This window comes from Leptonotus elevatus, chromosome 15 (genome assembly GCF_054856555.1).
Source record: "Leptonotus elevatus isolate MCC_2025b chromosome 15, RoL_Lele_1.0, whole genome shotgun sequence".
NCBI lineage: Eukaryota > Metazoa > Chordata > Actinopteri > Syngnathiformes > Syngnathidae > Leptonotus > Leptonotus elevatus.
Genome location: NC_141253.1, coordinates 12,217,056 through 12,232,237, shown reverse-complemented (window position 1 = coordinate 12,232,237; position 15,182 = coordinate 12,217,056). Strand labels below are relative to the sequence as shown.

The window sequence follows — 15,182 nt, the reverse complement described above, 5'->3', positions numbered from 1 at the left end:
CCTGTTTTCTGACCAGAACGTGGAAGAAAAATAACACACCTCGCACCACATAACAATCACTAGACATCCAATACTCAAATCTTTGTTGACTTTGATCCAAAAGAGAATAAAATGCTCAATTTCGCCAGATTGTCAGTAGGGGTAGTCAACTAAAAAAGTTCCTTTCAATAATATGTTCAATGTATGGAGCCCCTAAGGTAACATAGTTGGGGAAAATAAGTACTTTGCGTTCCCTCGTAAAAAAACTTTGCGTTCCCTTGCAAAGATTGCGAAATAAGACAAAGATTGTGTTCCCTCGCAAAAACGTTTGTGTTCCTTGGCAAAGATTGCGAGATAACGCTTTTTTTTTTTGCGAGAGGACGCAATTTTTTTTTAAACAAGTTGATTTACATTTTCTTTAAACGAGTTGATGTACAGTTTTGCGTCCTCTCACCAAAAAAAAAGCGTTATCTCGCAATCTTTGCGAGGAAACGCAAACAGTTTTGCGAGGGAACGCAATCTTTGTCTTATTTCGCAATCTTTGCGAGAGAACGCAAAGTACTTATTTTCCCCGACTATGTCACCTTAGGGGCTCCATACATTGAACATATTATTGAAAGGAACTTTTTTAGTTGACTACCCCTACTGCCCCACTAATATGTTATTTTCAGTCAACAACAAGTGGCAAAATGGCTGCGCCCTGAGATGGAACAGATTGATTTTGCTGCTTAATTCATATTCCATAAATGCAACATTAATCAGAATACTGTGTTTACACTAGTGGGGGCACATAGAACATTGCAAAGACAATTTAAGACAAACTCAAACCCTTGACATCGACTCTCAAAGTTTCGTATGACTTTAGAAGCCGGTTTTTGGCATCCATCTTTGGAGGCTCTATTGTTTTCTTCTTCCGCTAATGTTTATGTGTCACAAAAAGTCAAATAAAAAGCACATGATATTCTGTGATGTTCGCTTAATTGAGGTCTAATTACTTGCATGACATCCAAGTAAAATAGGGTTCAATTCCAAAATTGAATGGCTGTCAGACACAAAATTGGAAGTGAACAGGAAGGTGTTAGCGGAGTATCACCTGGACTTTTATAAGTATTGCCAGAAACAGTATAACAACACACCTTTTGGCCCAATTGGCTATCATCAGCCAAAACACTTTTGGAGTTAATTTATTTAGATGTTCACTGTTTTGAAGACTTCCTAAAATTGTTATAGTAACCCAAATTTGTTTTGAATTAACTCTATTTCATTGATGGGAGAAGTCATTGAACGTGTCCTTTCGTGACTCCAACGGGCAAAGGACAGGACCATTTTTGGTGTTTGCGTGTGTGTGTGTGTCTATGTGTGTGTGCGCGTGACAAAAATTCCTAGCTTTTTCGGAGTGTCACTTGCTCTTGAATTCCCGGCCTGGGCAGACACAACAACAACAGGAAGAAGGGCCATTTTCACAGGTGTCAGGAAGTGCAGGAAATAAACACGCCGAATGCGGCACAAACATTTTTGTGTACGTGTTTAAAGAGTCTGAGGTGAGGCTTTCAACACCGTCGTGGGATTCCATAGCGTTTTGAACTTTTGGGATATACTGGGAAAATGGGAATAGACAGTGAAGAAAGTATAATGTGAATATTTAATATGTTGTCATGCTGTAATATTGATTACAGATACTCATCTTAAACAACCTACTGAATATAGAAACAGTTAATGTCATATATTTTATATCTTACTTCATAAGTTACACCTGCACTTTTAGAATATTTTTAACATTAAATATTACAGTTTCTAATATTTTCATAGATGTAATAGCAGTTAAATATTTTGTGACATTTTAGAACAAATTATATCAGTATTAATATATTTAGAAGAAAAGTTTTCTAAGATTTTAAACATATTAACGCATATTATAAAACAATGTCTTATTCAACTACTTCAAATAGAGCAAAATCATCAGCCCGAGAAAAGAAGAAGCACTTTTAACCTCAATTAAAAAATAAATAAATCACATTTTGGGTTGTTTAACTTCTGTTGGCAGCTTATTCAATTTGTGTTCAGTATAACAGCTAAATACTGCTTCACCATGTTTGCTTCAAATTCTAAGCTCCACAGTTTGACTTGAGTATGCAGATCTCAGAGCACAGATATCGTATTAGTATTTCTTCAGTGTATTCTGGACCTAAAACAAATATTGATATATAGACCAGAAGCTTCAAAGTCTATTCTATAGCAAGAGAAAACTTTTAAAGTCTATTCTACATCTGACTTGGAACCAATGTAAAGCGTTTAGGACTGGAGTAATATGCTCTGATCTATTTGTTCCGGTCAGAACCTGAGCTGCAGCATTCAAAATGAGCTGCAGGTGTTTGATGCTCTCAGTTACAATAATCAATTCTACTTGAGATAAAAGCACGGATAAGCTGCATTTGGTCTGCTTGTAACATGAAACCCCTTCACTCTGGATGGTTTCAGCTGGCAGACGGCTGTTTTGGTGACTGATTTGATATGACTGCTAAAAATCAGATTCAAATCTATTAGCACATAGAGTTTTGGACTAGTTTTTTGTTAAAAACAAGTGACTATGTGTTCATCTTTTCTTTACTGCCAAAAACAACAACCACAGTGTTGCTGAGGATTAATTGAAGGAAATGAAACTGTCATTTGGTAAAACTATAAATATTGCTGTGGGTCATCTGCATAGGCAAAGTCAACTTTATACTGTGCTGTATACTGTAGTTCTTAATTACAAAAGAATCTCAAAGGGCTTCACAATCCCACTGTTGACAAGCAGATCGCTATCTGCATAGACAGTCAACTCAAAATTTTGAAAAATCTGACCCTATACTGTAGGTAGCAATGCCAATGCATATAATAGCCTAAACAAAAAGGGTCCAAGAACGGACCCTTGAGGGACTCAAATGTCATTATAGTCTTTCGATCAGATTAAAAAATTTCAAATTTGACAAGATAATTCATTTGGTAGAACATGAACCATTCAAGGACTGTTCCAATGTGTCTTATTCAAGTTTCTAAACTGTTAAACAGTATATTTTGGTCTACAGTACCAAATGTTTTCTTCTAGGATCAAATATTAGCCTACATAAAAATACAACAGTTTTGCTGCAGCAGAAGACACTTCCAGAAACAGGTTAACAAACAACGCTCGTTGATCACTTTGGATTTAATTGTAAGACCATTCTTTACATTTTGTTATCTTTTATACAGTACACAGTAGAGATGATGGATATGAAAAATGATACATCCTCTTCTCTCACTTGAAGGCATACTATACATTTGGAGAATCAAGAGTAAAAAGGTGATATCAACCATATAAATAAAATCAACATGCAGTCAAGAATATGATAATAAAATAAGTCTGTTCTTATAAGTTAATGCTACATTCCCACTGACTGAGTAAATGACTGAAAGACTGTATTGAATGCAGTGGTCAGCGAGGGTTGAGCCGCTTGGAAGCGTTGGATATATTTGCTGCCGGTTGATCCTGGTACTGAACCTCTCCCGAACCCTCGTCTCCACTTTGAGGCTCCGTCTTGAGCTTGCCGGCCAATTTGGCGAAGAACCGGAGGGTGAGACATGCGCCTGTCTCCCTGTCACACAGGCCGCCGCCTTTGCAGCTGCACGTTTTACGGCACTCCATGCCATAGGTGCCAAAGTGGCAGTCTGGAAGGAGACAAAACAAATAGCACTAAGTTAATTACTTATTTTTAAACCCAAAATAATCCATGTAACTATAAAGTTTACCTGTACTAAGATGGATCAACAATTGATGATTTGTACACCACTGCAAGCTACATCATGCAATATTGTTGAATCAATATGTTACCGTTTTATATTTAAATATTATTATTATTCTATTATTTTGCTATATATTTTTGAATATTTTGATACAAATATTAGAAGCCATTTCTAACACTATGCAATTGAGTTTTAGAAGACAATATTGTTTTTATTAAAATATCCTAAACTGTAACAATTATTTTCTGATAAATGATTTTTTTTTTTTAAAAGTTCATAATCTTATATTTCTAAACAAATAATTTCAATAAAATGTTAACAGTTTTTCATTACTTTAATATTTTTAAATAAAAATATTTGGATTCAGTGTAATATTTTAGGACAACTAAGTAGTTTATTGTATCAAGAGTAAAACATTCTGATTACAATATTAGAAGCATAAGAAAAAGGATATTTTTAATTACACATTTTTAATTATAAAATAACAAAAACAATCAACTGGAATATAATAAATTGTCTAAAATATTTCCTAGAATATTTTACATAAAATTTAAACAGTTTGTTCTGATCAAATACAGTTGGAAATGTTCTTATCAAATACAGTTGGAAATGTTCTTATCAAATACAGTTGGAATAAAATATTGAATATAGTAGTTGAAATGCAGAATATTGTTTTGTAATATTTGATACAATTTGGGGCATTAATATAGTAAAACCCATTTCTAATATTTGAAATCAATATATTTAAAATTAGTTTAATATTTGACAGTTCTATTACTTGTTTTTAGATTTTTTTTAAATATTAGAAATTATATATTTTTTTCAGAGATACAGAGATTTGGGTTTTAATATTAGAAGCAGTTTCTAATACAATATTTGTTTTGTAATAAAATATTAGAAAGCGATTTTGTAGTTTATAGTCTCTCACCTGCAGTCATAAAATGTTAAGCAAAAAAACTCAGCATTATCTTTTGTATGGGCAGATGATTTTTAAAACTAATTATCACTTAATTATATAGCCTACATGTCGATAATAATGTCTCATGTGCGTATTTACATAAAGTTACGGGGATAATGGGAGTGCGTCTAACTTCAGAACAACAAAATCAAATAGAATTGTGAGATCAAAAACATATCCTGCAGTATTTTGGTGCAACGTGTCCCATGAGTTAAACGTTACCTTTGCACACGCCGTATTCATCCCCATAGTCGTCCTCGTCCTTGTAGAACTCGCAGAAGAGGCCCGGTCCGCACTTGACGCCGTGCATGCCAGACACGGTGCGGTAACAGTGCTCCCCTCGGCCGGCGGCGCACACCCGGCAGCAGCCGCAATCGTCCAGCACGGTGCGCGCGCAGCCGAGCGTGGGGCCGCAGCGCCCCGCGTCGCACCTGTCCGGACAGTTGACGGCGTACTTGGCACCGGAGCCCCACGCCTGGGCTGCGGCGCCATGGGCACCGTGGGCGAGCAGCGAGGACAGCGCTACCGTGACTAGCAGCAGAGACATGGCTGGCGAGGAGGAAGAGGATGGTGGTGCTGATGATGAGAAGCTGCTGTGGTGGAGGAGCGCCTCTGCGAGGGACTGGAGTGGGAATGAGGAGGCGAGCATCAGCCAGAGCTGCTTTTCACCCAACAAGTTTGTTTTGCACTTCGCTCTCGTCAATTTCCTCATTCCGCTCCTTTTTTTAGAGATCCGGCGTGGAAGTGCATGGGATTAGCGCCGAGCCGCCATCCAGGAACTGAAATCCACGTGACCTCATGCCACAAGTTATCTTTGCTTTGTTTTGTGGGAGACCAAGGCACCGCGCTGACAACGGTCCTGCTTGCCTCGGACTACCTTTAAACTAGAGGGCGCTGTTTTCCAGGTCCTGGGGCAACATTTGGAAATGGGCAAAATTTCAAGAGTGAAAATGGATGTTTTCCCCCAGGGATGGCGCTACACTGGTGCTAAGAGTGGTTCTAGCTTTTTCAGAAATTGTTGTAGCTCCAGTTAGTCCCTCCAGCATCTCATTAGATATTATTATTTTTATTTACAATAAGCCCCGCTAGTCCAAACACGGTGTTATGATGAATATTGCGTTTGTGAAATATTAATTAAGCAGCAAAATCCACCCGTTTTTATCCATCTCAGGGGGTGGCCACTTTGCCACTTGCTGTCGACTGAAAATGACATCAGAGTTGCTCAGGACTCAAGTAAGACCAATCATGGCTTGTTTACGAACATCACATGACCTAACTCAGAAAACAAGTGAGCCGTGATTGGTTGTTACCCACTGATCTGAATATATGACTGGATCGTCGACAGGCCAAGACTTTTGAAGCCGCGAGGCCGCCATATTGCTCCTCTCAAGAAACGTTTCTCAGCATACTACCCTATACATTTACAGTATTGAAATTAGAGAACATTTGAGACAGTACTTAGTAGAAACAGCATGATTTATGATATTTAAAATTTGTTAAACATAAACAAGAGGACTTCAGACATTTTACAACTTGCCTTAAATACGTGTAAACAAAATATAAATGATATGCTTAATTATGTTTACATGAGGAAACTTGTATATTTTTATTAAATAATTATAACTGTAATTCAACAAAAGATGCCTCTGCCAAATCTAATATTGGGGTCTAGAACTGAGCAATAAAAGAAAAAGGGAGTCTTCAAAGCAGCACATACCTCCACTTGTTATTTTATTTATTTATTTTTATTTTAAATTTTACTTGTTAGAAATAGTGACCACCCCGCCAAAAATCCCACCCTCCACGCCCCGGCCGTATACTAACTGCCTACGAGCTGTATATATCTAATCTGTACGTATACCGTATAGTTTATATTGTTGTCTGCTTGCGAGATGGGAGGAGCAAAATGGCCGTCCTGTGACTTCACTGGCTTGCACGTGCGTGTATGGGCTAACCGCTAAAGCCTATGGGCTATCCAGTCATATATTCAGATCAGTGTTGTTACCTAAACAACTGTGACGTTATTTTCAGTTGACAGCAGGTGGCAAAGAGGCCGCCCCCAGAGATGGGGAAACCCATGTGTGTTTTTTTTAGTTTGACAAGTCAATTATATATATATATATATATATATATATATATATATATATATATATATATATATATATATATATATATATATATATATATATATATAAAGTAGTAGTATACTACTACTTTATATACTATAGTAGTAGTATTACTCAAGATATCAAAATAATGTTGGCAATATTTTAAAGGGATTTTAAAGAGGTATTATTTATTTATTCATCTATCTATTTATTTATTTCGGTAGACCTCACCCTAATTCTTATTCCTGTATGCACAACTTGAGTGACATTTTTATTTGGTAACATGTGGAGAGTTTGTCGAATGCAAAACAGCCCCATCCTTGCGCCATTATTTAAACACAACGTAGTGAATTATCAGTTTCACAATCTTAAAATAAAACATTGGCAAACTAATCAGCAAAATTGTGATGATGGTGATTGATGACGATGATTGACGAGGACGAGACGGCGTTCGACACTTGTGAGACACAAGATGGCGGTAAGGTAGTCATCCGACGCCGGCCGCCTTCAGCTGATACAGCCCCAGAAGAAGAAGAGGAGGAGGCAAGGGAGGAGGAGGCAAGGGAGGAGGAGGGAGAAGCCGGGGCATGATATTTTTGTCCGAATAGGAGCTCCCTCTGACGGGACAGGTTACGCTGACGACCCGCCGGAGGTGCTCCCGAGCCAGCAAACATGTCAGCGGCTTCAAGCTTTCAAACGCCCTAAATGTGTTGAAGCTAACATACATGTCAACGCTTGTTGTTCGCTATCGTCACACGCCCGTCTGGACGTCAGCGAGCAGCGGGGCTTGTTTTGCCGCCAGCTGTCACCCAGCCACCGAGCCGAGTGGGGGGGCTTGTTTGGCTCACCCTGACAGCCGCAGTGTAGCCAGCCCTGCCCCGCGTTAGCTCACTCGAAGGAACCGGTGGAGCTCGGACTGCGGTTACGCTGTTATCCATTGTGTAGGTGAGTCGCCGCAATGTCACCGCCGGTGTGTGAGGTTCTCTCCTCCGGAAGGGGCTGGGTCATGTCTTGCTAATAAAGGGGACCATCAAGTCGGCTAATGTCATTAGCATGGATGCTCACTGAACGTATCTTTGCATGAGGCTGCATAAGAAGAGTCAATCTCGTATGCTACTCCATTTTTTTATTGGGGTTGTCCTGGCAACCGAGCCCCCACCCCCATCCATATCACCCCTCCTCATGGCCCACGTACTAGAGTAAGGACATCCTTCATGTAAAGTTAATGGATGATGTTATGCTCCATTCTATAAAACACACTAAACATTCCAACTTCTGACTTGTCATGAAATGCTATGAAAATCTCCTTGTCATCGTCAGCAGTGGTTACATTTACCTCAAATTCTGATTCGGTTTGAAATTCAAGTATGGTTTTAGCTAAATAAATTAAAGATAACCAAGGTCAAATTGGCCCTTTTATGCTATGATTTTTCTGTATACGCTGCTTGCAAAATAAAGTTTGGGCATCTCACCCAAAACGTCTGCTCCCACAGGTTCTAAGGTTTGGAACAATTTCATGGTGTTACCTCCCGCCTACAGTCAGCTGAGATAGGCTCCAGTTTCTCCAATTCAGCCGCGATCCTAATGAGGATGAGAGTTATTTATTTATTTATTTATTTTTTAATTAATGGATGGATGAATTATAGTGGCCAAAATGATCACATTGAGCAGTATTATCATATTATAAATAAAAAAAAATCAGTCACCAATTTAAGTTTTTTGCCCATTACATCTCGTTAACATTAGCAATACTGTACATGCAAGATTGAACAAAATGTACTCAAAATGACTAACACAAAAACGTGTGTGATAAATGCTAGTATTGATTTCAATGCTCAATTGACAGCAATCTTTTATTGTCAATGTCAATCTTTATGTTACTCACAAATATATATTTTTAATAACACAAAGACTAGCTATGCACCGATTTCCACACACAAAATATTGTGGTTACTACTACAATGAATGACTACAGTTAAATATAGTATAATTGACTTTTTTGTAGTGTATTCATGTGAGTCTCTAGCTACAAGCTGCACTCATATTTGTTTAAGGCGAAATTGAAAATAAAATTTTATGGCACTATTAACATGTCATGTTCAATTTGATAACATGTGGTTGAAGTCAGTCACAGTCTTGACTCTTTAAAGAAGTCACTTTGACATTTCGCTTCATTTCAAGTTCACAAAGTTAGTACTAGTAGCTAGTTTTGTTTTGCTTGTGGTGGCTGCCAGCTGAGCTGACTTGACCGTGTCACTGTTGGCTATTTTTGCCCAGACTTGAAACCATATAGCTCTAGTGTTGCAGTAAAAGAGGCATGCTAACATGCTTGGAGTTCCCTCGGTCTCCTGGGCTCATGTCACGTTTGAGCACTAAGTGGGGCCCTGCATGAAGCCCTTGACCTGAGACTTCTGTTTTGACCCTGGATCATCAACAGTTCATTTCCCTGATTGGTTCACTCTCACGGTCACCGAATCAAAACTGCCTTTCCAATCTATATGCCACAAATTATTATGATGATTTTGTTACCATGATCCCCCATTGCTTTCAATCCTAATACGATCAACTCCACATTGTCTGCATCTTGTTGAAGGGAACTGGCAAACATTTAGAGGTTTTGTCTGCGGAGGGAAGAAAAAAAAAAATTCCCCTCTGCCCTTCTTACAGTAAAAGAAAAAGGCGGGAATGGGCTTTCAAAATCGGAGTGTGTGGTAATGGATGTTGACAGAGTGGGAGAGTGACGATAACGGACTGGCTGACGTCCTAAAATAGCGGTGACGAACTATTTAGCGATTAAGCGGAAGCGCGGTTAAAATAGCGATGATGGAGTGACAAATTGACAATTACAGTTTGGTTTGGCCCAGACACTGGCGAATGACAAATGCCGGACCGCCGGACCGGTGAAATTTACTTACATGCCCACTTCTGGCTATCCCATCAATAAATACATTTATAATGTCAAAATATTGTTTGTCAAGGCCAGGTCAAAACACACTCTTGAGATGAAGTTCATGTCACAAATCTGTCAGTATTTAAGCATAAGTCCAAGCCAAGACACATCCATCTATGCAGGACCAAAAATTCCCAAATAAAATAAATAAATAAATAAGAGTGAAAATAAAAACGGATAAAAAATATAATTGAACAATTAAGTACAAATAATAAATATAAATGGAAATAGAAACCGCAACAAATACAGAGAGAATCCTCAAAATACGTCGCACGCGACCTACGTCGTTTCGACTTTACGGCGCCCTTACCTCGTCTGTAGCACCTTCTTTTTCGTTAATTTCCCACAGTAATCACGCCATTTAAAAGTTATTCAAAGTTGTGTTGTTGTTACCGCTAGCAACGGACGTCCATCAGCCGGTCGGCTCGCCATCAGGCACATCACATTTCCGTGTTTAAGCTTGAATTAACTCCGCAATGCATGTCCTTGCGGAAACACGAAATATTTTTTCCGGCGTCTTACGGGTCTATGTTTTTTAAAATAACTGTACAAAGTATTTTAATGTAAATATCGACTTTAATGGGGAATTCCGACTTAAGTCGAAATTCGGGTTACATCACCAGCGTAGGAACGGAACTCCGCCGTAACTTGAGAACTCCCTGTATATAGAAATAAATTAATAAATGAATAATAAATGTAAAAAACAACAACCAAAAAACCAAGACTCAAATAAAAATAAATATAAAATAAATGTGGAAATAAATACAAAAATAAATGTATCAATAGATTTAAAATAAATAAATAATAAACAATAAATAAAAAGTCTCTGCTCTCATATTTATTTATTTCATGATGCAGACGCTGTCAGCATGAAATGCGTCATTAAAGGTTATTCAAATGAGGGGGCGTGTCTTGGGATGGACTCCGCCGTTGCAAACTGCCTTTCGATGGTGGAGTGTTCTCTCAATCAAGCAGGCTGGCGAACAAGGAAGTCTCGCCGGCTTGCACGGAGAGCTCCAGCAATTGACAACTATCTTGTCTACTGTCACCACAACTTGCGACTTGAGTTGCTCGACAACTTCACACAAGTTCCATTTTTTTCTCGTGTGTGTGAATTCTCCCTTGCTGTGGAACGGGCAGAGTCATACATAGACTGACATGTTGATCACCCAATAGGAGAATAGTTCAACCCAAGACACACTTAGGACCGCCCCCTCATTTGAATACCATTTCATGATGCATTTCATGCCGACAGCATCTGCAGCATGGAATGAATAAATATGAGAGCAAAGTGTTTTTATTTATTGACATTTAATTCTATTTATTCATTTTTATATTGATTTCCACATTTATTTTTATATTAATTTTGTATTTTTTAATCTAGTTTTTTATTTTATATTTATCTTTACTTTTATTTATTTATTATGTTTTTTGTTGTGTTTTCCATTTAGATTAATTTTTTTTTATTACATTTTTGAATTATATTTTTGACTTTTTATTTGTATTTTTTTTGGCATTTTTGGTCCTCCATATCCATCGAATCTCAAGTCTTTCTAAACTTAATACAAGTGATGTTATAGTGTTAAGTTTCCAGCCTCGAGTCCAAGTCTAGTCTCAGCGGAACCATGGTGAAAACAGACAAAAATCAAAGTTACGTCCAAAGTTTGCATTCGAATGACGCGTCCAAGTCCAACTCTTTGAGAAACAAATCCTAATCAACTCATCTTTGGATCTTTCTCCTCATCTTTCAGGTGCTCGTCAAGGTGAAGATAATGCTCAGACATGATGCCCTGTCAGACTCATGTGTTGCTCAAGTGGCAGGAACACCTCAACAGTTACTGGGCGGCAGAGGACAGTGCGCAAACGGCCACCAGGCAAGGGGCGGCCGCCCTTTACAGCAGGCTTCTCCACAACAAGGAGGTGGTGAGTCTTGCCCAGCCCGTCCAGGAACTTGTTGGCCCTCGGCTGCCTGACTTTGAGTGCGAGTCCTGCGCCGCCGCAGAGAAGGAGGAGTATCTGTTGTCGCTGCTGCAGAGTCAACGATGGCTGGCTCGCCGCATGCTGACGCAGACGCGCTACACGCAGGGTCTCCACCACAGGCTGGTGACTCTTCAGAGGATCTTCTACGCCATTCACACCAAATACCACGACAACTTCCGTGCGCAGCTTCCCTCACAGGTCACAGAGAGCGGTGCGGAATGCGGGCATCTTGAGCTGGCCTCCGAGCCATGCCTGCCAGGGGGGCTGCCCAATGTCAAGTCGGGCACGGATGTTCTGATCGAGATGGGCGTAAGGACGGGTTTGAGCCTGCTCTTCTCGCTGCTGCAGCAGAACTGGAGGTACGCAGCCTCCGCGCACCCCGAGTCGATGCTGTGCAACGACGTTCTGGCCACCGCCTCCGCCGTCCTAGCTTCCCTGCCACCACTTTCTCTGGCCAATGAGAGCAAGATCCCCTCAGTCGGGTTGGACTGCCTGGCCCAGGTGGCTGATTTTCTGAAGAAGACTTCGGCAAGCAGCGGGAGTGGCGGCGCCGACCTGACAGGTCGGAAGCTGGCGTTGGAGCTGCTGCTCGGCCTGGCCATGCAGAGAGGCTCGCTCAAGTTTCTCCTGGAGTGGGTGGAGGTGGCTTTGGCGGCCTCCATGTCCTCACGCACCTCTGCGGCGTCTTCCTCCTCCGCACTGAGCACGCACCAAGCAGCTGGTGTGGGATTCGATTTTATCCATCAAACTCTCCTTCAGATGAGACAGTTTTCGGTAGGTTATAGTTTCATGTATCATTATGATACGTAATTAGAAATACTGTGCTGGTAGTACACTTGCCTGACTGGTATAGACAGCTCTATACGTATTTGCCCTGCAATTGACTGCCGACCAGGACAGGGTGTTAGGGTTAGGGTTAGGGATAGGGTTAGGGTTAGGGTTAGGGTCTACTTTTCGCTCAAAATGAGCTTGGAGAGGCTCCAGCTCCATGACACTGAACATGATAAGCGGTATAGAAAATGGATGGGGGGGACAGTTGAAGTTATCAATTATTAATTTAAATACTAAAATGAATGTTGGACTTATTAGAAATACATATTGCAGTTGAATTAATATTGTATACACTGTATTATTCATATTATCTGTATTATGCTTATGCTTATTTATATTATTTAACCTTTATTCATTCAGATGATTGAGAACAGATTATATTTGTAATGCTCATGTGGCTAATTTACTTCCGTAAATATGAAGAAAATGCAATGACTATTTGAGATATTTATTTTTTGAAAATGTTTTAAAAAAACATTAAATTAAATTAAATTGCATTTCCAATGTTTAAATGTATTCAATAATTTATGTAAATATCTAAGAATAATTTTTTAATTAAATATTTTATATGTTATAAAATATGCAAATTTAAGAATATTTGAGAGAAATAGTTATAATACTGTAAAATGTGTCTGAAAAAAACAAACACTATTTTTGATATGTGTTTTTTTTAATTTTAGTATATAAAAAAGTTATGCGAAGTTGAACATGTTGCCAACATTTCATTCTAAAAACATATTAGACAATACTATCAAATTGTGGAGAAGAGTACTGATACTTAGTTCTAAACATGGAGTGGAAAATTTAAGTTTTATTTAAAAAAAAAATGCATACAGTAGTATTTAAACTATTCTTTAACTATAGCAAAAAAAAAATAATAATAATTCCCCAATATATTCAATTATATATTTTGTTCTAAAAGTATTCTAACTATTCTAAATTTCTTAGTGAAAATAATAATTGCAAATTAAAGTTTTATTTAAAAAAATATATATATACAGTAGTATTTAAACTATTCTTTAACAATAGCAAAAAATGTTTACATTTTTTTAATTCAATATATTAAAATATATATTTTGTTCTAAAAGTATTCTAAATATATAAATTGCTTTGTTTTTTAAATTTATGGTCTAAATATAAATATAAAATAGGACAAATCAGCACTCAGTCAGATGTAGTGCAGCTCCAAACCACAGTTAAAATAATTATTTAATATCTCTGACAGCAAGGGTTTATCTTTGTGTCGGTAGAATTGTTGATGTAGCATTTGGATTAGATCTCATTAGATTGTGCACGTGTTCCTGAAATTGTGGGCGGCCAATCTCTTAAAAGGACTGTGGTGTGATCAATCCTGATGAGTGATTCTGCTGTGCCTAGCACCACTACATCTTTTCTTCATTTTCTTATCCAAGCCATGAATCTCCAGTGGCAGCAGCCGCCTTTGTCGCTTTGTGAATCCCCTGAGGTCTTTTTCTAAACATAACCTCAAAACCTCAAAAGGGGGTGTAACAAAGTAAAAGTAAAAATATGTCAGAAAAATAGTAAGTACAAATATGTAAAAACTCTTACAGTAAGTACAATCATCAAAGAAGACTTCATTCATGGAAGAAATACTATACTGTAACAACAACATATTATCTTCCAGGGTTTCCGTGGAGATGCCGTCAACATTCCAGTGCTCCAAAAGGACACGGACGGACTTTGCCGTCTCTCCCAGGCAGCCCTGTGTCTCTTCGAGGAGGTATAAAAGTCAGTCTTTATAGCAAAAGTTTTTCAGGAGCTCACTCTCTATCTGTCTTTTGCAGATCTGTAACCTGGCATCATTCTGCCTGTGCTCCTGCAGCGCCGACGCAGACACTCACGGCGCCAACAGCGAAGCCGTCGTAGTGTATGTGTGGGGCAGCAACAGCAGTCATCAGTTGGCGGAAGGAACGCTGGAGAAAATCTTGCTGCCTAAACCCACGCAGGGCTTCAGCGACGCCCAAATGGTGCGGCTTAACACTATAACAAACCTCTGCCAAGGCCAAAACAATCTTAAACGCGTCCATTTTATGCCCTTCTTTCAGATTGAAGCCGGCCAGTACTGTACTTTCTCCGTGTCGGCAGATGGCGCCGTAAAGGCATGCGGTAAAGGCAGCTACGGCCGCCTGGGCCTGGGCGACTCCAACAACCAGTCCATGCCCAAGAAACTGGTGCTGGAGCCCCACAGGAACATGAAGAAGGTGTCCTCTTCCAAGGGATCAGACGGTCACACATTGGCCATCACCATGGAGGGAGAGGTAAGAAGATGAATGATATTTCAGTTCATTTCAATTGGGAAGATTAATTTGACTTTCAAGTGGATTCAGTGAAAACTTGGTCATGGGGTGTATAAAACTCATAAGTCAAAGTACCACTCAATGTTCACTGCAATAATAGTTTGAAATATGTTCACTGTTGTATTAATCGAGATTCAAAATACTTCTTTAAGGTGTTCAGCTGGGGTGACGGAGAATACGGGAAACTGGGTCACAGCAACAGTGCTACACAGAAATACCCCAAAATGATCCAAGGACCACTGTCAGGCAAAGTGAGGAAACATACTTTTTGGAGAAATTGATCCATGATACATTTT

General features: G+C 39.0%; 2 protein-coding genes across 4 annotated transcripts in view; one reads left to right on the top strand and one right to left on the bottom strand.

The window, feature by feature from the left end:
• Nucleotides 1-3,184: 3,184 nt before the first annotated feature.
• esm1 (endothelial cell-specific molecule 1) lies at nt 3,185-6,342 on the bottom strand. Its single transcript, XM_086097145.1, has 2 exons — nt 4,922-6,342; nt 3,185-3,666 (listed from the first exon to the last, which is right to left on the bottom strand). The coding sequence occupies exons 1-2, from the start codon at nt 5,409-5,411 to the stop codon at nt 3,434-3,436; spliced, it is 723 nt and encodes a 240-aa protein (XP_085953271.1). The 5' UTR covers nt 5,412-6,342; the 3' UTR covers nt 3,185-3,433.
• Nucleotides 6,343-7,142: 800 nt separating this feature from the next.
• The window catches only part of LOC147161945 (putative E3 ubiquitin-protein ligase HERC1), a 49,981-nt gene continuing 41,941 nt past the window's right edge, over nt 7,143-15,182 (top strand). For 2 of the 3 annotated variants that reach the window (XM_086096586.1, XM_086096584.1), the window contains exons 1-6: nt 7,143-7,752; nt 11,509-12,511; nt 14,214-14,309; nt 14,374-14,556; nt 14,635-14,847; nt 15,039-15,137. In XM_086096586.1, the coding sequence (XP_085952712.1) occupies nt 11,540-12,511; nt 14,214-14,309; nt 14,374-14,556; nt 14,635-14,847; nt 15,039-15,137 (1,563 nt within the window). In that variant the 5' untranslated portion in view covers nt 7,143-7,752; nt 11,509-11,539. Of the gene's footprint in view, nt 7,753-7,814; nt 8,007-11,508; nt 12,512-14,213; nt 14,310-14,373; nt 14,557-14,634; nt 14,848-15,038; nt 15,138-15,182 lie in introns of those variants that run through there. The other variant, XM_086096585.1, reaches the window with a different exon arrangement.